The sequence below is a fragment of the Lupinus angustifolius genome, chromosome LG12 (genome assembly GCF_001865875.1).
Source record: "Lupinus angustifolius cultivar Tanjil chromosome LG12, LupAngTanjil_v1.0, whole genome shotgun sequence".
Classification (NCBI taxonomy): Eukaryota; Viridiplantae; Streptophyta; class Magnoliopsida; order Fabales; family Fabaceae; genus Lupinus; species Lupinus angustifolius.
The window spans coordinates 18,748,823-18,773,323 of NC_032020.1; the positions used below are offsets into that span (position 1 = coordinate 18,748,823).

At 33.3% G+C, this 24,501-nt stretch overlaps 3 protein-coding genes and 1 non-coding gene across 8 annotated transcripts; 3 read left to right on the plus strand and 1 right to left on the minus strand.

Moving 5' to 3' along the window:
- Positions 2,031 to 3,494, plus strand: LOC109361952 (scopoletin glucosyltransferase-like). The gene has a single exon (XM_019607475.1). The coding sequence runs from the start codon at positions 2,046 to 2,048 to the stop codon at positions 3,492 to 3,494; it is 1,449 nt and encodes a 482-aa protein (XP_019463020.1). The 5' UTR covers positions 2,031 to 2,045.
- On the plus strand, positions 4,672 to 4,743 carry TRNAP-UGG. Its single transcript has one exon. It is a non-coding gene; the product is annotated as a tRNA-Pro (tRNA).
- Positions 7,602 to 15,786, plus strand: LOC109361954. 3 transcript variants are annotated; one of them, XM_019607480.1, is made up of 15 exons: positions 7,703 to 7,740; positions 8,935 to 9,016; positions 9,605 to 9,708; positions 10,310 to 10,436; positions 11,116 to 11,210; positions 11,545 to 11,668; positions 12,109 to 12,189; positions 12,680 to 12,778; positions 13,064 to 13,222; positions 13,314 to 13,365; positions 13,481 to 13,557; positions 13,855 to 13,899; positions 14,764 to 14,937; positions 15,030 to 15,160; positions 15,254 to 15,786. In XM_019607480.1, exons 1-15 carry the CDS (start codon positions 7,703 to 7,705, stop codon positions 15,546 to 15,548), a joined length of 1,683 nt encoding a protein of 560 aa, XP_019463025.1. In that variant the 3' UTR covers positions 15,549 to 15,786. The 3 variants fall into 3 exon arrangements, with proteins under 3 accessions (XP_019463024.1, XP_019463023.1, XP_019463025.1); XM_019607479.1 differs by having other exon boundaries at positions 7,602 to 7,740; positions 14,767 to 14,937; positions 15,030 to 15,786; XM_019607478.1 differs by having other exon boundaries at positions 7,612 to 7,740; positions 15,030 to 15,786.
- On the minus strand, positions 17,775 to 22,938 carry LOC109361956 (mitogen-activated protein kinase 15-like). Of its 3 annotated transcripts, XM_019607484.1 has the most exons (11): positions 22,311 to 22,938; positions 21,145 to 21,553; positions 20,869 to 20,996; positions 20,720 to 20,779; positions 20,012 to 20,161; positions 19,775 to 19,930; positions 19,484 to 19,695; positions 18,978 to 19,079; positions 18,732 to 18,844; positions 18,684 to 18,701; positions 17,775 to 18,132 (listed from the first exon to the last, which is right to left on the minus strand). In XM_019607484.1, exons 1-11 carry the CDS (start codon positions 22,332 to 22,334, stop codon positions 17,846 to 17,848), a joined length of 1,659 nt encoding a protein of 552 aa, XP_019463029.1. In that variant the 5' UTR covers positions 22,335 to 22,938; the 3' UTR covers positions 17,775 to 17,845. The 3 variants fall into 3 exon arrangements, with proteins under 3 accessions (XP_019463029.1, XP_019463028.1, XP_019463030.1); XM_019607483.1 differs by having other exon boundaries at positions 18,684 to 18,844; XM_019607485.1 differs by lacking the exon at positions 22,311 to 22,938 and having other exon boundaries at positions 18,684 to 18,844; positions 21,145 to 21,232; positions 21,367 to 21,473.

Here is a 24,501-nt window from a genome sequence, read left to right on the forward strand (position 1 = left end):
GACTCTTTTCATGTCTCAAGTCAATCATATATTAACACGTGTATAAAATATAATTTTTAAAAATAAAAACAATAATAAAATAGAGTACTCTGATTGATTTATGACATAAAGTGAGACATTGTCTAAGACAGATGATCTTTATGTCATGGCCACCATACTTTCAACTTTTGGCCCACCTACACACTTGTCAAACAACCACATTTCATTTTCCAACTTTATATTATTATTAATTAAATAAATACAAAACAACCAACCCAACAATTCAATTATGGTTGGGGATATAAGCCATAAACCATGCTATCGGCAGGTTCATAGGTGAAAGCTTTTGAAGAAGGTGGGTTATCATCTTAAACCAGGATTCAGAGACTGTAAGTAAAACAGACACTGGATTACATTTGGAATTTTGAAATAAGTTTTGTCACCAATTCAGATTTTTATAGCGTCTTACTTTTTATACCACTTCATGTATTTTATCTTTGACACAAAAGAATGAGACAAAACATGTGTACCTAGTTTGGTCGGACTTTCTACCTTGTTGGGTTAGCAGTACAGTTAAGGCGCTTGTTATGATACCTAACATTGTACTACAAGCTATAAAGCCTCCTTCAGTGTTATTTTTTAGGAATAATGATAACAATGAAATTATTTGGGATTTTTCTTTTCTGTTTTCACTGAGTTGCTTACAACTAAGTACAAGTGTTGGAGACAGAAATCAGAATGCACATTGTATAGGAGCTTTTTCAATCCACCCAAAGGAAACCCACCAAAATTAGACTCTTCACTTTCTCATTTGTTTTTTCTTTAGTTTATGATGGTGGGAAATGCATGGGTCTCCATTCTGCACTCTATGAATATTATACCTTATGAGTTATGACACAATTTGCGTATGCGATTGAAATCTTATCATATTACTTTATGCCACGTGATCATTAGGGAGTAAAAGGTGCATGTGGATCCTCTTCAATATCTGAGAATTCACTAAGGAATAAGTTTGTAGCATATGACAAAAAATATTCTAACAACAATGTTTTCATGTTATTTTTAAATGAATAAAGATAATTTAAATAAAAAATCAGCCTAATGTAGAAAAGTTGAACTCATGAAAAGGAGATCCATTATCCCATCCTTATACACCCATGATGTACTCTCTATTCATAACTTGTAGACAAACCATTCAACAAGGTGGCTCATCCTACAACAATTTGACCGCATTGATTTGATAATCTTAGATGCCTCAGATCACAAATCTCTTCATTTATAGCTTAGGACAAAGATACATGAAGGATATGGGACATTAGGATCTTCCTTAAGCAAATGAAACCAACCTTTAACCTATGAGTTAGGAAGTGCTCTAAAAAAATAAAAGTAAATACAACTTTAAGTAATATATTTATCCTTTTAATTATAATTTTGTTATGAAAAATAAACATCCTGGTCCAGTAATGAAGAGGATGTTCTTAACCCACAGACTAATTTCTGCTTATGCAAAACAGCTACCATCATAAGATTCTGATTGCAAATCAATTGTTAATGAGATTTATCAGCCTTCTATATCAAACAATTTATTTTCAACCAATATATATGGAAGAAAATCGGAAAATAATGCAAAATCATGATAAAATAATAATAAACATAAAATATTATATTCCAAAACAAGTAATATTTATATATTTTACTATATATAAAGAGAAAACATAATTGATCATTATGATATAATTTTTGTTTTCCTATTTTGCCCTTAACTCTTTTAATTTTTCCGGAAAAAAATCATATAATTATATATAACCATCATCATCTCTCACCTTAATTAATTTGACCATTAAAATAAAAATTAAAAATATAATATAAAATGCACCGAATAAAAATTATAACATAAAATACATTCAAAATAAAAAATAGTTTAATTCATAAAATAAAATATATAAAATTTAAATATTTGATACCAAAAATTCAAAGTATGAGTTGGACGAAGTAATATATATATAAATCGAGCTACTTCATCAACTAGGTCAAACAATATCATAGAAACACAGACTAGAACAGAAATGGCAGATCTTGTTGCTGAAGAACAATCATTGAAAATATACTTCATTCCCTTCCTAGCATATGGCCATATGATACCTCTTTGTGACATAGCTCGATTATTTTCCTCACGTGGGCACCACGTGACCATCATCACTACTGTTGCCAATGCTGAAACCCTAAACAATTCCATTTCCAACCATTTCCACATTCATACTATTCCATTCCCTTCTCAACAAGTAGGTCTCCCTCATGGCATTGAAATCGTCTCTGTCTCTGAAGATTCAATCTCTAACAAGGTTTTCCATGCTGCTATGCTTCTCAAAGAACCCATTGAACTTTTCATTGAGGAAAACCCACCTGATTGTATCGTTGCTGATTTTTTATACCCTTGGGTTGATGACTTGGCCAACAAGTTTCATATACCTAGACTTGCTTTCAATGGATTTCCTCTCTTTTCTGTTTGTGCTTTTGATTCATTTTATGCAAATCCAAACCTTGATGATAATCATGATAGCTATGTTATTAAAGATTTCCCTCACGTTATAACTATGAAGGATACACCACCAAAGGAGGTTTATACCTTCTTGGAACAGATGCGGAAGACTGAGCTCAAAAGCTATGGGCTCATCGTGAATAACATTGCAGAGATTGATGGAGAAGAGTATATACAGCACTACGAGAAAACCACAAGGCACAAGGCTTGGCATCTTGGTCCTGCTTCTCTTGTTTTGAAAAGTGATGAAGAGAAGGTTGAGAGGGGTCAAAAGAATGTTGTAAGTGTGCATGAGTGCTTGACATGGCTCAACTCAAAGCCAGTGAACTCAGTTCTCTATATATGCTTTGGAAGCCTTTGTCACTTCCCAGATAAACAACTTTATGAGATAGCATGTGGGGTTGAAGCATCAGGTCATGGATTTATATGGGTGGTTCCTGAGAAGAAAGGGAAGGAAAATGAGAGCAATGAGGAGAAGGAGAAGTGGCTCCCTAAGGGTTTTGAAGAAAGGAATAAGATGAAAGGGATGATCATAAAAGGGTGGGCTCCACAAGTGTTGATACTTAATCATTCTGCTATTGGTGCATTCTTGACTCATTGTGGTTGGAACTCAACAACTGAGGCTATTAGTGCTGGTGTTCCACTCATAACATGGCCTCTACACAGTGAACAATTTTACAATGAGAAACTCATAACTCAAGTGCGAGGTATTGGGATTGAGGTGGGTGCTGAGGTGTGGAACAGTTCTGGTTCATGGAAAACAGACAAGTTGGTGGGGAGAGATCAAATAGAGAAAGTTGTGAAGAGGTTGATGGAGGATGGTGATGAAGCAAAGCAAATTAGAAATCGTGCCCATGAGTTTGGGGAAAAAGCTAGACAAGCTCTTCAACAAGGTGGCTCATCCTACAACAATTTGACTGCATTGATTGATAATCTTATATGCCTCAGAGATCAAAATTTTTTAGGTAGATTCTAAGATGGAGGACTCTCTGTCTTCATATCCCTATCCAATGCAGTATTACGAAATAGTAGACATTATTGGAGACACCAATAGAAACAGAAAATCTTTATCTGATCCAATGATAGAGTATAATAATTTTAATCATCATTTCTTTTAAATTGATTTACTTTTAACTCTAAATGAGACCAGTAATGTTATCTAGATAACACCCCAACATGCTTTACACATCTACCAAATTTGTTTAGCTATTCGTCATTAGACAATATCAATTACAAAAATTTGAAATAAACCAAATGCAATGCATCATATATCATATGATCTAATATGTGCATAAAATGCAATTCATTACTTATTGTGTTTAATCATTTGTGAGCATGTTTTATATTAATGTTGTATTCAAAGTAGTTCAAAAAGAGCTTTTGCAATGCCATAGTTATATTGGATTTAAAATTTATGAAGGAGGCCTTACAAGATATTTGGTGGGGGAATGATATGGAATAGTGATCCTTTGTTCAAAAAACTATATCTCTATCTCCCTATCCAATAGAACTACATCATATAATATAAAAGTATTAATTTATATTTTTATAATTTTTTATATTAAATCACAAATTTTGATATATTAATGAGGACAAAAGAACTTTATGAAGTAGGTTATGTAGTTACATTAAGTTATCCAATCTCAGCAGATTTTGCTATAAGGTAGGAGGAACCTATGTTGGAGATGCATATACTTTTTGTTTTGTGTCATGTTTATACATGGTCATACAATTAGGTATTGTAGCTTGTAATGTTTTTATGGTGCATTTAAGCTTTTCTAAACAAATATAAATGTTTTCTTGCATATGACATCACTTATTCACTACTAGATATATGAATGAAGATATCATCTTCTAATGTTTTCATTTGTATCTGGAACTAATAAAAATATATTATTTAATTAAAAAACTTATTAAGATATGAACTAATATTTTTGGTAAATTGGAAGAAAGTTAAAAATGCAAATAATTTGGTAAATTGCCTTCAAGTTCTTTATTTGGTAAATTGCTCCATATAATTTGTGTTAACAATTAATTTGAAATTCTCTTAACACTTGATGAAGAGTCCTTGATTCCATAGCATTTGCAAAATAATTAGTTAAACAAGTGAAATAATATTAGTATATAATGTACTTCACTTGTATTGTCGACTTGGGCATTTGGTCTAGTGGTATGATTCTCGCTTTGGGTGCGAGAGGTCCCGAGTTCGATTCTCGGAATGCCCCTTTTTGAGTTTTTGTGGAACGCGCTTTTATGTAGAATTCAGGTGCTGCAAATATACAGTAGTAAATATTTATTTTTATTAAATTAGAAAGAAATATTTGAAACTACTAAGTAATTACTAATTAATTATTTTGATGAATGAGTTTAACATGCTAACATCATTTGTATTGCACTAATGCACTACTGTCCTAATATTAAGGAAACCCTCAACCAAATATGTAGTATTATTTCTTTTACTCTCTCTTTATGAAACAACAACTATTTTTCAATGTACAAACCCTATAATGCATGGTTTATTTTTGTTTAAACAGTTTGTGGAATACACAAAGATATGATTTACTTAGACGATGACACTCAAGTGTTCGAGAATATTGATCACCTTTTTTACTTGCCTAACAAATATTTCTATGTTGTGAGGACTGTTTCTATGAGCCATCTTGGAAACATACCAAACAGTACGAGATTTCAGCAGTGCCCTAAAATAACATTTGATCACGTACCATGATCTTCTTAAAACACTCATTGTCACCACCTTCACTTCCTTTGCAAGAACATGTACTTTCTCTTAGGAGTCCTACATTGAATAGAATGATACTTAAACTATAAGACTTTCCACTTAATAAATTAGTTTTTTGGGTTGGGCTTTTGTGGTTTTGTTAGTACTTTATGTTATATATAAATGTAATCACAGTTTAAAAGGTTGAAACATTTTTGCATGCATGACATTTTGAACATGAATTTCAAGGACAAATACAAGGCAATACCTAATATTTACAATCTTGTGCTGGCCATGTTGTGGCGTCACCCTGAGAATGTGGAGCTTCAGAAAGTCAAAGTGGTTCATTATTGTGCTGCTGTGAGGATTCAATCAAACTTATATTAGAATAATTCTATTTCGGGAGTTATAAGATGGTTTGTTGGTATAGCTGGAAGACTTAAAGAATTGAGTGATGTTGTGAGTTCGAGTCCTATTATTAACAAAAAATAGGAATGATAAGGTGGTAGTTTGATGGTTAGGGTGAAGAAGATTGAATGTAAAGTTTCATCCACAACAAATACTTGTATTTTTAATAATAAAAATGTTATTACATTATATATATACAAGGATAAAAATGTTGTATCATATTATATTTTGTTTCGTTTTTTGTAATAATTACTTAAATCAAACACCAAACTTGGAGGAATAATAATAACAAAATCTAAGGTTATTTTAGCAATTTGCCATCTAAACTTAATGTATGGGACCAATATCAAGAGACGAATTTTAAAATCACCTATGTAAAAAAAAGAAATTTAAGTTATTAATTAATATATGATTTTTTATATATAGTCACAATCAAATGAGCTTTCTTTAACTTTTTATACTTTAATTCTAACCATGTTGCTTGGTGGATATTCCCTATTTATCATTATAAAACTATGAAATGGAGGTTGAGACTTATACATCATGATGAAGTGTGTCTAAAAAGATCTTCGATTGGATATATATTAGCACCTTTCTTCTATATTGTTATTACAAGCACCGTGTGAATATAATATTTAAGTTTGATGAAGCAAACGAATAACCAATTAATTGAGCATACAAATTGTCCAGAATAAGTAAACATGCAAAACTATTCAAGAGAAAATAATGAGTGGAGTGAGGCCCTTGACTTGACAACGTTGTTGAGAAATGGAAAATGATGAGAAAGAAGGGGACAAAATATAACGGGAGCATATATGTTGTCTCACTGATTATACAACTTCATGTATCACCACTTTTGTTTGGTTAAAAAAATTAGTTAAGTTAAAATTGTAATTATTTAATATTTTTTTAGTCAATTATATCTTATATCATGTGGAGTAACACAAAAGAGTAAGACAGTAGATATATATCCCAATATAATGAAAATGGGTGAAAAGTGAAATTAAGGTGATTTTAATTTTCCATGTAATTACAAACAAAAATATCAGTGTAATTGTTTTTCATTTAAATTTCCAATTATATGTGGGAGGTATCTTTTGTTTTTGTGTGTATAATTTAAGGAACATCATATTATCAAATCAACTTAAAATTTATCTTAATCATACAAAAGTAACATATATTATGTAAAAGTTTATTTAACGTGAGAATAAGAGTTGATTTATGTTTGAAATTAGTATAAGTTTATTTTGTTATTTTAAATTCCCCTTCTATCAATTTTGGTGATATTAAATTAAATTCTTTTAGAATTTGTAACAAAAAATTGATTTAACATGAATTTGCCATTTTAGTAGCGTTCTTTGCTAATCAATGGTATCAGAATTGATTATTTTAAAATCTGTGGGGATAGGACATTGATTGTATGTAAATGATAAGGGTACATACTTTACCATCAATTAAAATGTGAATATTAAAGTAATTAAAAAGAGGAATATAAAGAAATAAAATATTTTTCCAAATTGAGAGTATAGTTTATATATAGTTTATTAATTATATATTATAGGTAATTATTAATTATAATAAAAGAATTCTTCCTATTTCATGTGTGACTTAGGTTTTACAACACTTTGGTACGTTGAAAATTGAAAAGAAAGTATAGAAATATAAAATAATAATAAGAATAATAATATTAAAAGAGTTAATTATACCGACATCCCCTGAGTAATCAATATATGCAAATTACTTCTTATGCCGGTGATCAGTATAATAAAAGTATGAAAATATGAAATTTGTGTAAGTGTAGAAGAGTGAAGAGTAAGTTGTATAATTTCTCTAAAATTAGGAGTATCATATAATTTACTCATATTAAAAAGAAAAGATGCAGACACATGACGTGCAAGGTTGGCCTTTGAGTTTAAGAAAGAAAGAGTAAAGTGTTTTCCTTTTCTTTCTCTCTCAAAAACAAATCACCCTCTTCTCTCTCTCTCTCTCTCTCTCTCTCTCTCTCTCTCTCTCTTCTCTCTCTCCATGCGTTGATATCACCTTCATCTTTTATATCTATGGAACAACTTGTCAATTTCATCATTCGTCCACCAAGGTATCATTTTTTCTCCACATGCTTATTTCCTCATTCTTCCTTCGATTTGGGTACAATTCAATTCTTCTTTTTTTTTAGTTTTTGCAAAACCCTATTAACCATTGCCCAATTGAATTTTACTTTAATTGTCAATCTCCCCAATCTCTATTTTTTTTTTCAAATGGAAGAAGAACTAGAGCAGATGCAGCTAGATTAAAAAAATATATTTTTTTATATCATTTAAGCCTGGTTTAAAGTTTGTTTTGGTTAGACATTTAGATCAATTTTAAACTACCCCGATGATAAAAAGAGAGGTTGGTCTAGTGGCGTAAGACCCACTGGATCCCAAGTATTGTACTAGGCCGAAGGTTTAATTCCTAGGCTTATTGTGAGTGGCAGCCACACATCCGAAAAAAGATTAGTTTTTTAGTCATAGGTGAGGGGTAACCTTGATTATAACAAAAAACTACCCTGAGGATGGGAAATTTAGTTTTTTTTATAAACAGTAAACACTGTTAGTTTATGTTGTTATTGATTATTTCTTCTGTGTTTTTTTGGGTGTTCTATGCTTCTGTCATGTAACTTGATACTTCACATGGTACTAATATGATGAACATATTTTTAGATAGGCATAGCAATTCTTCCTATTCAGAAAAACATCTGAAAATTACTTACCGTTTTTGGTACTCTGCAAGTGAGATCTATAAGTTCAGCAATATATGTAACAATCACCTCATGAATCTTGAGGGCTCTCATCTGATTTATTTGTTCTTCTGGCCTGTTAGTTGTTTCCAGGTTTATGTGTTTAAGTAGGTTATTGGATTTGTTTGGTTTTTACACCCAAGACAAAGATTTTAGGCAAATGAGAATGAAATGGAATTTTCCCAAAGAAAGGAGATGGAAAAGGAATGGAGAGACAGTGTGTTGAATGTTTTGTTTTCTCAATAGTTTGACTGAAAAAGCACGTCCTTCAAAATCTGAGGATATTAGCGGAAGCCCGATTTAAAAGTGGGCACTGATATAGAATTATGCATGTTTTGCACTTGTGTGGACTACAGACTATGCCTGTCATGTACATACTTCTGCTTCAGGCCATATCGCTGCAGTTGTGGCCTAAAAATGAATTGGCTTGTAGCGTTATTTTGTGCTATCTCAAATTTAACTACAGCTTTTAATTATTGTGATTTTGTAATTGTATCCGTTGCTGGTATGCAGAGCTGAATATGACCCCAAAAGTGATTTACTGGATCAAGAGTTCATACTGAGAGGGAAGTGGTATCAACGGAAGGATATAGAGGTATGCTTAAAGAAGTCAATGAGGATTGTGAACCTGTAAAGCTGGTTCAGAGCCATTAAATTTGAGAGTGGATTTGATATTGACATCTATATAGGAAGACCTATCAATAGTATGCTTGAACATGATTCTAATTGTGAATCCCACACTTTTACTTCGAACATGATTCTAATTGTGAATCCCACACTTTTACTTTGAAATGAGTAAAGTTTGATATTTTGTTCCATCCCTCAGTTATTTTATTGCTCTTTTGGAACCTTCCAAAAGTAACCTTTCTTACATAAAAATTCCCCAAGAAATAATGGGTTAGTTACATTTTAACTGAAATTACAGCAGTATGAGGAAAATATCAAAATTAAATTCTGTTCTAAAATGATTGTTTTCAGCTGAACTTGTATCTTTAAAAGTGGTGATTATATTTTTGTACTTCACTTCTAGTAAATTTAATGAAATGCATGTATGTGAAGGTCTAACCAATTTAGTTGAAAACTCTTTTCTGGTTGATTTCACTGTTTTTTCTTCCTCCTCTTTATCTATTTGTGTTGATAACCTGCATGGTCAGCCTGTCATGTAGTATTTGATATTCTACAGATAAAAAACAATCGGGGTGATGTTCTTCAATGCAGCCATTACATGCCTATAGTCAGTCCTGAAGGAAAGCCTCTACCATGTGTAATATATTGCCATGGAAACAGGTGACTGTGGGCCAATATTTTTTTTGTTTAACTTGCAAGTTGGTGTTTGAAAAAGATCCATCGAAAGTTGAAACTGTACAAGTTTTAGACTCAACTTATTCGAAGATTGTGTGTGACCTTCTTTTCATTTTCCTTTTTAGACTATAATTACCTTGCCTATTTTTGTACAGATGGTTTAACATTGATATATGCACATTTCATTTAATTCATTATTTGAAAATGAGGTTGTTCGATTGGTTTGCACAATTTCTAAAATGGTATTACTTTATAACTAACAATAAATATATATGTAATATTTACTTATTGTTACATAGTTAGCTGGGTTATGATATAGTGAAGAATGTGGAATTTTGTTAGTTGGCTTGAATATTATATGATATATCATATATATACCTCTACCCCCTTTCCTTTTGAGTTTTAGACAAATCCTGAACAAAAATGTACATTTCCTTAGTTGCAATTTTATATGCTCATAAATTATAATCTCTTCGTTAGGTTTTTGCCTTCTTGGATGGTTGTTTAGTTGTTGTTTTTATTGTTGCTTAGTTTGTAGATTTCAATTTTATGGGGCCATGCTGACTGGGTGCAATGTTTATGACAGTGGTTGCAGGGCTGATGCCAGTGAAGCTGCTATAATTTTACTTCCTTCAAATATTACAGTTTTTACTCTCGATTTCTCTGGATCTGGCATTTCTGGAGGGGAGCATGTCACTCTAGGCTGGAATGAAGTTAGTGCTTACTCAAAAGCCTTTTAAAAGATATATCATCTTGCTATTTCATAGCTGATATTGCTTTGTCTTATTACTTTGTCATTTATCACCTATTGTGGGGTAATTTTCTCCGTATATGCTATACAGCCATAAAATATTTAATATAATTCTACCCTAAGCTCTGAAAACTCAAGGATGGTTGGTGGATAAGTCCTCTTTTTGCTAAAAAGTTCTAAGTATCTATTATTTTCCATGTTATCCGTATTTGTCTTTTTATTATTATTATTCATTTGAAAAATATATGAAATGGAAAGGCTAATTGACAATTAAAGTTCGTTTTTCCCTTCTGTTTTTCCATGAACATTGGATACAATACACACCAGTAACATGCATTCTTGTCTTTATGCAATTAATCCACAGGTATTATCAATTAGTCCAAGTTAAAGCTAGTAAATAAAATTATTTGAGTACTATGCTTATGTCAACAGCTAGAAACTATGAAAGTTGTCATATCCCTGGGCAGGATACTTCTTGTTTTTCCCCCAAAAATTGCATCTATCACAGTAGAATAACAAAAGCTTTAGATTAGTCTCTGATGAGAGTTTGCATATGCATTAGTGCATTACTACCATTTGCTTTATTTTCACTTTTTATATTATGAAATGATTCTTTGTCTAACATGCTTGACTGTTTTCAGAAGGATGATCTAAGGGCCGTGGTTAACTATCTGCGGGATGATGGAAATGTCTCTTTGATTGGCTTGTGGGGCCGCTCAATGGGTGCTGTTACTAGGTAGGTTACTGTTTACTTATTCCTTTGAGCTTGCCTTTGAAACAATATTAGGAATGGTTTTCTAGTCTACATAGAATTATGTAACAAGAAATTGTAATTTGGTTCATAATTACTCAAATTTTAATAACTACCAAGTTATCACTATTCTGTAATATTTCAATAAATCCTAGACTTTTGAACTATGAATGTTGTTTGATCTATGAAATTAGCAGTTGACAGTTCTGAATTTGTATAGACTTTTGGTTGGAAATGGTCTTTTACTTTATTTTTTTGGGTAGAAACTTGTGCATGCATTTATTTTTCTTCATGCCCTTAATGCTGTTATTCCTTGTAGCCTTATGTATGGAGCCGAGGATCCTTCAATTGCAGGGATGGTGTTAGACAGTCCCTTCTCTGATTTGGTTGATTTGATGATGGAACTTGTAGATACATACAAAGTCCGCCTGCCAAAGTTTACTGTGAGTATAGCATATTGTTTTTTTGGGCGAAATTGAAAGAAAAAAACTTCTATAGAAACAAAAACAACAAAGAAGCCTTTATTCCACTAGGTGAGGTTGACCACATGGGTCGAACGACGCCATGATGCTCTATCATAAATCATGTTCATTGACAAAGCATTAAACTCTAAGACTTTCTTTATCATTTCCTCTATGGTTTTTTTTGTCTCCCTCTTCCTCTAGGAATTGGACTAGCTTCCATTTGATCTCCTCTTCTTACGGGGGCTTCTATCAATCTCCTATTCTCCTCCACACATGTTCAAACCACATAAGATGCAATTCTACCAACTTTTCTACAAACAATCTTTCTAAAATTGAGTCTATAGTCTCATTTCATATTTTATTGCTCTTAGCATATATTTTTAGCCTTAATATTATGCTGATTTCCCCCCTTTTTACAGGTTAAGTTTGCAATCCAATACATGCGAAGGGCAATCCAAAAGAAAGCAAAATTTGACATATCGAGCCTGAATACCATAAAGGTTGTTTCCTTTATCATCATCATTATCGTCGTTGTTGTTATTGTGATAGAAGGTTTTTTAATAAACGAAATTGATTTTATTTGCCTTATTGAATGTAATGAGTGGTGACTTACTGGTTTGACAGAAAAAATTATGAGTTTTTGCCCCATTATTTTGTCATTATTTTTCTAAGTATTAAATTAATATTATATCCTCAATAAGGCAGAAAAGAATGGAAATGAAATATAGTTAAAGAAAATAAGATAAGGGAGAAAAGTGTGGAAGCACATGACTCTTAATGAATAGATCTGTAAGTGTGGAAGCACATGACTCTTAATGAATAGATTTGTAAGTGTGGAAGCATATGACTTTTAATGAATAGATCTGCATTGTAATATTTTTAGTACAACACTGGTTGCAGATGGTGCAATCAGTGTAATTATTAGAACTGTATTACTTTTGGCTTTGCACATTTTTTAGTCTCCATAAAAAATGTTTGCTTGCATTGCAGGTGGCAAAATCTTGTTTTGTTCCTGCTCTTCTAGGGCATGCTATTGACGATGATTTTATTAACCCTCACCACTCAGATCGTATATTTGAGGCTTACATGGTAAGTATGTCCATAGAAATTTCCCTTTCTTTTATAATTTCAAACTGATTTAAATAACTGGAGTTTTTCCTGTTCTATTTGTTTAGACTAAGTCCGTGTGTCATTTTGATCTGTAGAGCATGCTTGATGCTTTTGGAGTTAAAAAATGTGTCTTCTAGATGTTTAAAGTTGCTTAGACGATGCATTTTGGGGCTCCTATCTTCTGAATATAATATTTATATGCTATTCATTTGCTCCTTATGCTTTGGCCTTTAGATGTTTGATATGGCTATCTTTGCTTTGCAGGGAGACAAAAACATAATTAAATTTGAGGGGGATCACAATTCTCCTCGTCCTCAGTTTTACTTCGACTCTATTAATATCTTTTTTCACAATGTTTTGCAACCTCCAGAGGATGAGGTTGGGGAATCATTTTTTGACCCTGTAAATGATTACTTTGGTAAGGTAAAATCTGCAATGCATCTTGTCGGTTCCTTTTGGTCAAATTGCGATGTTCTATTCTGTACAATTTTGAAGAATTGACTTTTTTACTCAGGATGTTCGGAGACCTATGCATGGATTAGGCTACATCACATCTAAAAACAAAGGCATGATTCAAGTACCCAGTTCCTTTTAACTATTCTTTCTGCACTGGTTTTTATGAAGATCTCCATTTGGTAACTTTTCTCCTTATGTGAGTCTCATAGTTTCTTTCTTTGTTAGTTGCTGCATCATCAACAAGCAGTACAATAGATGCCATTAACCAAGTTCGCTCAAGACGACCAATGAGTAGGATGGAGGTTTGTATTTTATTAGTTCTTAGTTTATTGAGAATAGCGTGTCAACAGGTCGGGGAACACAATATTCCTGCATGAATATTAAACATACATAGGTGCATATTGCAAATATCAATGAAGAGTGCTTCATAAGGTTTGAAAAAGTCTTTTGTATTGATACATGTGGTATTGCATCATTTGGATGGCCAGTGAAGATGTGGCTGTTTAAGCTATATGATTATTCAATTTTATTTAAACTCTTTCAGGGTCTTGATTTTTAGTTTTTTGATTTTTTTAAGTAATATTGTATGTCTTTCTCAGGTTCCATCTGATATTTCATTGAAAGGTGACCATCCTGAACGTGAGGTATGCTTTTTTCACTTTCTGCTTTCTTTCTTCATACCCGTTGTAAATTTATGCTGTATTTTATGTCATGTACGGTTATTGTACATATTCAGTACAGGATTAGATTCTCAGTAATCACACATTGAGTGAAACATTGGTTGCTATTTACTCGAATATCTGAAGTAAACTACCAAAAACAGTGTGTACATGGAACCCCCTTGTTTTCTGTCTTAGTTTGTTAAAGTTGATGTTTTAGACAAGTGATGAATATAGGACAACCAATATTAGCCCACAAAAACACATACCCCTCTGTAGTCTCATGGATCTGACACATTCCAGAGACCCAACAACCTAAAGAGAGGTGTGTTTTCAGTATGAAAGCTTGTGTCACTAAATCAATGATTTTATCCATTTTATTCCGCAAGACGTCAATTAATGCATGTAATATGTTTTTTAGGATATACTGAGGCACTTCTGGCTAATTAAAATCATGACGCATGTCATATACTACCTAATCCTATTTATAAGATCATTTTGGTAGTTTCACCTGAATTAAAGATTGTGGTCATATCATTAAATTTGTCAACAATTATATGTAATCTTTCAAAATTACCCTTGATTAATCAGATTCACTCATCTTCTCTTTATATTCAATTAATTAATGTTTTTCTCTTTCCGATCAATAAATGAAGACTATTTTAGTAAAGAAAGTCAAAAACAATTAATATGCATAAAACTTTGAAAAGATCTTATAAAAAGGACCCAAAACTATAAGCTTAAAAGGGTCTTATAAAAAGGACTGAAGATAGTGATACATAAAAAGGAGATCAACCACAGAAAATTTATTAGAGTCCTCATATTTTGCATGATATTTTTGCAAAGCAGGAAGAGAAGTATGCTGATCATTTCCCATCGTCTTCATCACTGATAAGCTTTGAGCTATCAAATGGTCAGCCGTTTGGTCCCCAAGTTCCAACTGCACTGGACGATGATCAGTATGTGGAATATGAACTTGATGACCTTTCAGAATTTCCATCTAGTGCAGAGGAGGAAGAAAGAGTTAGTCAACTTGATGACCTTTCCGTATTCTATACACTTCATGACATAAATTATTGGTTCTTGCTGACTCTTGACTTGTCCATGTTATCCAGATGCTCATGCAAGCAATGTTGGAGTCCCTGAAGGACATGGATATTGGAAATCCACAGGTAGAACAACCACCAGTCAGTAGTGCTAGTACCACATCTGTAGATCAATCGGTTAAAGATGACTCGCATGCTGCATTGCTGGAGACTTCAAAATCTAAAACCATTTGCACTGCATCTGAAGAATGTATACAATTGAAACCTGAGTCAAATTCCGTTTCAGTGATCCATTCTCAAGATTTGTTGTCTGAGCCAACTTCAATACCAACTATTTCATTAGTGGGAGCATCGTCATCATCAGCGCCACCACCACCACCGGACACTTTATCAGTCACCGAGTCCAGCAATACAGGTGGTTCCTCTCTTAGTGACAGTGCTGCTAGTGTACAAAGTTCATCAGATGCAGACATATCACATAATACGAAAGCGACAGTAACTGTTGTTAGGAATCCAGCAGGCCATGTCATGGACGGCTTAATGCGACGCTGGGATTTCAATTTTTTCAAAAATAGTAACAACCGATAAGACGAGAGTTTCTCTTGTCTCTCATGCATGGTTGATTATACTTTGTTTTTGTGTCTATAAAAATTAATAGTTTGCAAACTGCTTGACCAAAGAAATAGGTTGCTCAGTGTGTAAATTTTATGTTTAGAGATTCTCATCTAACAAATCATTTAATATTCTTTGACTGTAAGTGAGAATGCCATATTTGGATTTGTTTTCATGAATTTTAATCTGAGTTTCTAAAAGTTTTCATATTTTATTCAGTTTTATCCTAAACTGTTGCATGATGCTGTTAAACATGGCTTTTCCAAATACAATCCTTGATTCATGAGAAGTCATATATTTGAAAACATTTGCTGCTAGTCCAACCATCACTCCTTCTTAGATAACCTTCAAATGTGTATCTAAGTAAAGTTATGGTTTTCTACTTATATCTCATATGATTCTTACTTTGCTATTTCCCATTTCCAACTAGCTGATGCACCCACCCATCCACTTTTTTACTTATTATTCACTTGTAAGAGAGGGAAATTGCTGATGGTTTAAATGAAGAAGGATAACACTGAATCTGAAAAAAATGTTGAACAACTCTTTAAGTAATCCAACAATACCCTCAATCCTTTCTTTAGACTGGTTAAAATCTGTATGCTCAGTTTCTGCAGAGGGGATATTTCTCTCCATGCCTTAAAATGGTGAAAACTATCTGAGGTCTCTCTTCTAAGATGTTCCCCTATTGTGCTAGTCAACCTCTTCAACAGTTGTAAAGATCTCTTCACTGTTAAAATCTGGGATGGATTAACATTTTCATCATTTAGCAACTCTTCTTCAGCATGGATGAAATCTATGATCTTTGGAAGGAGGCCTCTTGTTGTTCCAATCTTTTCACAATTATCATGGTTAAGAGCAAGTTTTTTCAAGCACTGCTAGTTGGAGAGCAAAGAGGGTTAGCTTCTTATCTAGTGCTCCAATTTCTGATGGTGTTGTTGGAGAGACAGCACAATTAGTGCTACTGTCTAACTTCTCCATACTGCTAAGGCCACGTGGCTCAAACATTGTGGTGCCCATGCTGCCGTTTTGGTTGAGCCTATGGAGTTCACTAAGTTGGATATTAATGGTTCCCCTCCTTTCACAGAAAGTTTATCATCCATGCTAATGCTAGTGCATGCAAATACTGAATGCAGGTGTTTGTATATAACTATATATTGATGTTTGAAGAAGAGAATGAAGTTATGTTTTTTGTTTACTGAAAGTTTAGGTGAATGAAGATATGATGAACTTGAAAGATGGGTTTTATACAAGAATGAGAATTGAAAGCTTAGAGGGCACACTTATTCTGTTGCATGCAGGAGAAAGTTTGACGTTGGTTATGCTTTTAGGGAATGTTTATTTTCCACACCCTTCGGCAAAACTTGCTTGAGGCACCATTGTATATTATGTGGTACTGTATAATCTATACCCCATTATAGATTCAATTAGTCATCAGTTTAAGATTATCTTTTAAATATAAAATTACAAACATGAATTATGTCATGTTACTGCATACTCACATTAAATCACACCATTGACATTTTATATACTTATTGCATATAAATATAGGTTTTTTTAGCAGAGCTATTGATTTGGTTAAATGGATACCTTAAAGAAAACATAATATTACTTAGAGACACTCATTACCCTCTTTATGACAAGAGAGAATGTGTATATTTTGACAAGGAACAAGTAGTTAAAATAATATAGTATCACGGTTATGGTCCTCCAAGTATTGGGCAATACAAAATTACAAATATTCTGAAATAAAGCTAAGCACAAATTTGCAGATATCAATTCACTATCTTCATTTCATGCTCTCCAAATCTATCATGGGGTCTGTTATTAAAGATAGCAAGAAATTCATAATAGAACCATGTCAAACCTTCCAAGGATGAGAATAGTGAAGCAAATTGAAAGATCTAATAAAACTTTAAGCTGGAGAGTTCTTTATATTTCAGACCCTTTAGCTCTCTTCCTATATAACAATTCAGTTGATTGATCTGGGGTTTAGGTGTGGGGCAAGAACCCCAGTACAAGGCACTTGTTGGCCACAAGGGAAAAAATCATTAGCCTTCCTTCAGTTTTAACTTAATTACATTCAGTATCCCTCTTGTTTTACAAGTTACACTCACCTCTCATTAGGGGAGGCCAGTGGCTCTCCTCGGGAGGTGAGTGTATAGATAACATAAACCTCGGTGAAGGTTTGTGTAATTTTTGAAATAAGAGGAGTATTCAGTGTGATTAACCCAAACCTTGGGGGAGGTTAGTATAATTTTTTCGATCCAAAATCAATACCAATTACCACCAGCTCCATCTTGAGCAGCAGCAACTTTTCGCACCATGTACTGAGGCTTTGGCTGAAGCTCATTAGAAGCCTCAACCCCATCATCTTCTGCCCTTTCATTTTTACAGCTTGAGTTTCTCCTAGGATATGAACAGTTTGAAGCAGCGTACTGGGCTGAAACGGATGAGTTCTTGCCTACCCTCTGCTGCTCGGCCTCTGCTGTCACTGCTACCCCACAGTTGTTGTAACGTAATGCTGAAGCAACAACTTTTCCATGCCGTGCGGCAACGCCTGACGCAAATAAAACATAACAGAAACAAGCAAACTTAAATTGTAATCAATAGAAGCATCTATTGTTAATTTTTTATATAAACCTAAATGGAGAGAGGTGTAAGGGAGAACAAATGCATAAATGGTGAGACGTGACGACAGAATGATAACACCTAAATCTCTAGGAAATCTATTGTTTGTGGTGTCACCATCTGCAATAAGCCATCCTAAAGCCAATTCTTTAGTTTATGTGTGTATATCTGTGTGCGTGTGTATCTACCACAAACGATATGACGGAAAAGAGTCAATCATCAAAAGAATCTTAGAATTTTACATAGCTCTATTTACCAATTCTGCTACTTTCAGCTGAACAATTCCCATCATGTGGCAGAAGAAAGAAGTAGACGTTGACACAAGCAGAAACATACTACGTATTGGCTCAAAGAATGATGAATAAAAATGAAACAAGCCTTGACAAAGAGAACAACACTCTTTGAACATAGTGCATGTTCTGCACATTAGAGAAGCAGGAAAGGAATCAGCAATATGCACACTAAAATCAGTCAACACACCTTGAATATTTTGAGGAGCTTGTAATGGGAGCCTGGTGATAGGGATATCACCACTCCTATCTATGGCTGGCCTCTCAACTTCTTTGATATAACACTTGGAGAGATCTTCTGCAACCTCAGATGTATTCTGTCTTGATTTATCTGAATACAACACACATTGCCTGCATTTACAGCCTCAAATCAGCATAGTTTGGAAATTCAAGAGCAAGTAAAGGGATGTGCTGACAATATAAAAGAGAAATAGCCAAAGAAGAAAGGCATGTTCTCCAGAAACATCAACAAAAATCAGGATACCTGGGTAGTGATGCATGTTGCCTCTCGGGTGGAGTAACAGTTCCACCTTTTCCATAGTGCTCCTCAAGATATGCAAATTGCTTCTTGAAGTGGTCCACAGCACTGTTCAATATAGGTGAAAGGAGAAAAAAAATCTAAAGCTGATCTGACATACGGCATAAATTAGGTTGATGAATTGACTAGCCTATAAAAGCATCAAGTTGCAGTTATACTTATATTTAGGACCAGGGAGAACTAATCTTTGATAAAAGAGGAACCCAATACAAAGAAAGGAATATCCAGGAATGGGGAAGAAGAAATAATCATAAACCTATTTATGAAATGAGTAAAACACTAAAAAGGCAAAACCAAAATGTCAATCAAATTTATCAAATGTTATTATTTAGTAATAATGTCATGTGAAATACCTGGTAATGTTGTTTAAAAATTTACCCATAGCAGTTTGTTCAAAACCATGCAAAAGAAAGAAAACTGAAACAAAAGGTTGGATGCAAGTTTGGACATACCTTGGATACATGAAACCCGTTGGTTCTTCTCCATCTAGATGTTCCTTCAACATCTGCGGATGGTACTCCAGAGCCTCTCTGTATATAAGCTCTCGCACATCTTCCTTTGTTATCCTGCGTCTCTCAAATTCAAATTCCATCTTGGTAACTGGTTGAGCAGAAGGCTCTCTCTCAACTTTGGCCAAGCCTTTAAAATATGGATCTGCTAGAGCCTAACAATATCATACACAATATTCCCTGTTAAAACCAAAGATGATATGGAAAGTAAATTGTATCGGGGAGAAATTCAACCTCTTCAGCAGTAGGTCGATCCTTAGGCTCAAATGCCAGCATCCTTTCTAACAAACGAAGAGCAAGGGGGTCTGCATTGGGAAACTTGTGGGAGAAAGGAACTGGTTTCTTTTTACGCATGCTGCTCAAGTATCTACGAGCTTTCTCATTCCGTATCTATCAATATACCACTAAAGTTGTATTAAGTAATAAATAAAACACAGAATTGCTAAAATGATGTATGACTGAATAACAGACCCTAGCAATGGCTTCTTGAGATGGGGTTCCAAGAAAATCAGTCATGATATCCAACTGATGGACAACATTCTTCCCCGGGAAAAGAGGTTTTCCAGTTAAAAGTTCAGCAAAAATGCAGCCAATGCTCCATATGTCTATAGCTGGTGTATACTGAAAAAAAATGTTAATAAATAAGCAAATCAATTAATGCAGGATAACAAATCAGTAATATACAATGAATATAGAAATTTATTAGCTTACAAAGTAAATAGTACAAAAGCAATATGCGTTAGGTATGCAATCAAGCACTTTCAATGGAATATATTAGCATCAGAAATAAACAGTAAACAGCATTCCTTTTGTATGTTAACTCTAAACCTTAAAAGATGTGAAAAACACAAAAAAAGTCACTGGATAATTAAAAAAAATGCTAAAGTCTAGTTTTGTCATGGCATCAATATTACAATTAAAAGGTGTCCCATTGCACGAGGCTCCCACCTAGTTGGGTATGGAAAGGGTAGATGCACATAGATTTACCCTCACAAGTGAGGGGAAGTAAGTATAATAAATAATGTAGAAGAAACAAAATCGCCAGACATTCCTGGCATATTTGCTTGAGAAAAGAGACAAGACAAAAGGAAAGGGGTAGAAAATCAAGGTTCCCGATCTTTATGGTTCACAGCAGGGATAATCAATGATCTAAGATAAAAGCATTACAAGATTTTACACCTTGGAGAAAAATGATCCACACAACTCAGGAGCCCTATACCACCTTGTTGCAACATAATCCTGTGTGAGCAAAGAAATGGCCTTAGCATGATGACCTGAGAAGAAGACTAATGCTCAAAATGATTACTTCAAGGAAAAAAGATTCTTACCGTCCAGAATATAGCAGTTGGTGTATCATTGAAAGCCACTCTGGCAAGACCAAAATCACAAATCTTCAGTTTGCAGTCAGCATTTGCTAAAATGTTTTTTGGCTTTAAATCTCGGTGAAAAACATTCGCTACAAGCCCACATTAAAAAGTTTAAAATCAGCCACCATTATCATAGAAATTAGCAACTAGTTTTCAGCATAAAGCCTTAACTAAGAAAGTGCTACATTAGGAAATCTAAAACAAAAAAAAAAACTAACTGAATATAAAGATCATAACCTGTGTGTATATACTTCAAGCCTCGAAGAAGCTGATAGAGAAAAAACTGGTAATGCTCAGGAGTCAAATCATCATTTGCTTTGATGACCTGGTGTAAGTCAGATTCCATGAGTTCAAAAACAACATATATATCTTTGAATTCCCTTCTAGAAGGAGGTAACAAAATATGCTTGATTTCCACAATATCAGGATGACGTAAGAGTCTAAGAAGTTTGATCTCGCGAAGAATGCGGGTGGCATCAGAGACATGTTCAAATATGTCATTGATTTTCTTTATTGCAACCTTCTCTCCAGTGTGTGTATCATATGCAGAGCAAACAACACCATAGCTTCCTTTACCAATTACTTCCTCAATTTTGTATCTACTCCCTTCACCATATTCTGTAAAGAAGTCTACATCTGCAGAGGACTGCATTAAGAAAACAAAATAAACTAGGTGAAGATACTAAGCAAAGCCAAAGTCATACATGTGATTCAAATAATCTGCAACATATATATTCTAATGAAGGAAAACAAAATGAGTTTGCATGCATTTTATACAAGAGAGTCAAAAGCTCAGCATCTAAAGTTTGTGACCATCCATAAAAAAAAGGGCAAAACTAGCTGAACACTTTGAGCCAATGAACAGCCCTGCAGTTATTTACACTTAACATGTATATAATCATCCCAAGTACATAAGACTCAAGCTAAAAAGAAAATGAAGTAAATAGTGAAAATTTATTGACAATATTGAAATTGTTGAAGGTATCCATTGACATGGTCTGCACTTTGCACATATGGTGGGAGCTAAATTGCTAAAAGTTAGTAGACAACACATCTTAAATGTTGTGGAAAACTTTAAGCAGGTCCTCTCACAAACCAAACACTACTAGAGGCATGAGAATAAAGCAGTGAAACACCGATATTTACATGACAAATTATTAGGTAACAGGCAAAACTATATGGTATGAAAGAACAAAATCTCAATCATGAAGATCACAGATCCTATCATGACTCCATATCACATGTAGATACATAAATAAATACATAAAACAAGGAGCATCCGTTCTCTTTCAATAACAACACAAACTCTCTAAAAATATCATCCAACAATCCAGAACAAAATTGTGCTATATAAACACACATCTACAAATAAGTGTTCATGTATGTCAATATAGTAACTTTACCTTTTTTCTCTGATCAGGCAGCATCTTGGAAACTAAGCATAAAACCCCTAAATGATTCACGACACAAGATTCAATCTTAACTCAAATTCAGATCACCAAAATTCTACTTCAGTTCAAAAGCTCAGAAATTTGGTAACCCCAAAAGATAAACTGGCACCAAAAGCCTCGGATCACGAGAAAGTGATCAAAATGCAATAGTAAAAACTAAAAAGCAATGGTTAAAGTGGGAAAAAAGAGAGAACTTTTAATTCAAACTTGAACGGAGCTGTATAAGAAAAGAGACCCAGTAAAGTTTGGCGGGTAAGAATGAAACAAAGGAACATAAACTATGTTGGAACCGATAAAATCGAAAAATGAAAGGAAAACAAGATAAACAGAGAGAAGTTGGCGTAAGAACCAAAATGTAGTTAAGTAACAAATCAAGTTGGAGTGCGAAAAATTATAAGCAGATAGCGGAAAAAACTAATCTTTTTAAATCTCTGGCGATAATCACTTACGCTTATAAAATGGGGTAATGGATATTAATAGTAAAGAGTGGATACAGAAAACGAAAAGAGTGGGGATTTCAGAGCATAATATTAAGAATAAGATTCGATTTTGGTGTTGTGAATGGAAGAATAAGAAGAAGAAGAAGAAGAAGAAGAAGAAGCAGAGTATGCAGATTGAAAAGGAAAGGTGTAGGTGTAGTTGAAGAAAGGTGGAGTATTACGATATAAATTTCTGAAACAGAGACAGATAAAGGAACAAAAAATGAAAAGAACTATATATTAATTCAAAATTTTATTGTGGTTTTTTCTCTCTGAAAAATATATTCTAAAAGTTTTAATTGATTAATGTATCAACTTAAAATTATTTGTGCAATTATTCCAGCAAAAAAATATTGAGTTTGGATGAGCATAATAATGTGGAATAGAGTCAGTCAATTCGTAGTTAATAATGGTCAATTAATATTTAATAATTGACTCAAGAGTCATTTATGATTTATTAATAATAATAATCTTTATTCTTCCACTTGAGACACATCAATGACTAATTTTCAAATATGTTCAAAAGTTTTAAGCAAACATCTATAATTAATTATGTTTTGAATGATATATGATATCATTTAAATGATGCAGACTCTCCAAAATATGTGGATGAGTCCGTGGCTGAGATATAAAAGTAGAAGCACTGATTTCCATTTTCTGATTTATTTAAGGAACTGTTCATAACCCATGTGAGTATGTGACTACGCACATGCCTTTTGCTTTTTGGAATCACTATTCTGGATTTGGATCTCGTCTTATTATTATTATTACTCTCTTTTTTATAGTGGAATTATAATTGTTAAAGATATAATAGTCATAAAATTGGATTTTATATTTGTGGTTTATGCCGGTAACTATAAAGAAAGATAAAATATGTTATAAACTCCAATTTTACTATATGAGGAATGTTCTATCACACTCTCAAACACACTTCTCAGCTATTGGGTCACGTCATTTGCTTTTCATGAACCAAATCTTGTTTACTTGCTATAAATTACTTATTTTTAAATGCATTTTCAACCGACTATTTTTCTCTCAGTTCATAAACTGTAATTTTCCTTTTCTTGAATTCATAATCCAGAACCTTATAAATCTCAACGTATTGTACTTTACCGGTCTCTGTTTTTGTTTGGTCTCGGAAATTTAAGGCTAGTAGAATCCTAGAAAATTTGGTACAAAAGGGAAATTTAGGCTGGAGAAGAAAATGGAAGTTGCAGTGATTAAAGCCACTGAAATGCTTGATAAAATAAGGGTTCAATGTTCATCTTTTTATTTTATTTTTTCATTGTTCGTATTTTTTTAGTTTTTACTTTCTGCACTACTGAGAATGGAGGATATGAAAGAGTAATATGAAGACCTAGTGGGGACACTCAACGTCATTGAACGAGATAAACAAAGATTGTACTTATATTTTTTGTAATACCAAGATTGAGATAATGATTCTTGTTGAAGGCAAGAAAACACATAAGTACAGAACCAATGTGATTTTCCAGAATAAAATGGGAAAGACTTCAGAGATGGATGAGTGGATGTTAAAGTGTTAAATATGTGTCGCATTCTCTCACAAATCAGTGCTTATAGAGCCCAAGACTTACGAAAATCCCTACTAGCCAAGCAGGGCCATAAGCTTGTTTTTTTGTCCAATATAATCCCGGGAACTTCGC

Bases quoted from the DNA above. Each gene is read 5' to 3' on its own strand.
- LOC109361956 (XM_019607483.1), bottom strand. From the start codon at position 22,334: ATGCTGCCTGATCAGAGAAAAAAG. The intron at 21,554-22,310 runs GTAAAGTTACTA...TTCTTAATGCAG, and splicing joins TGCCTGATCAGAGAAAAAAG to TCCTCTGCAGATGTAGACTT. The intron at 18,133-18,683 runs GTGTGTTGACTG...TATTTGCGTCAG, and splicing joins AGCTCCTCAAAATATTCAAG to GCGTTGCCGCACGGCATGGA.
- LOC109361954 (XM_019607478.1), top strand. From the start codon at position 7,703: ATGGAACAACTTGTCAATTTCATCATTCGTCCACCAAG. The intron at 13,558-13,854 runs GTTTGTATTTTA...TGTCTTTCTCAG, and splicing joins GACCAATGAGTAGGATGGAG to GTTCCATCTGATATTTCATT. The intron at 13,900-14,763 runs GTATGCTTTTTT...TTTGCAAAGCAG, and splicing joins GTGACCATCCTGAACGTGAG to GAAGAGAAGTATGCTGATCA.
- LOC109361952 (XM_019607475.1), top strand. From the start codon at position 2,046: ATGGCAGATCTTGTTGCTGAAGAACAATCATTGAAAATATACTTCATT.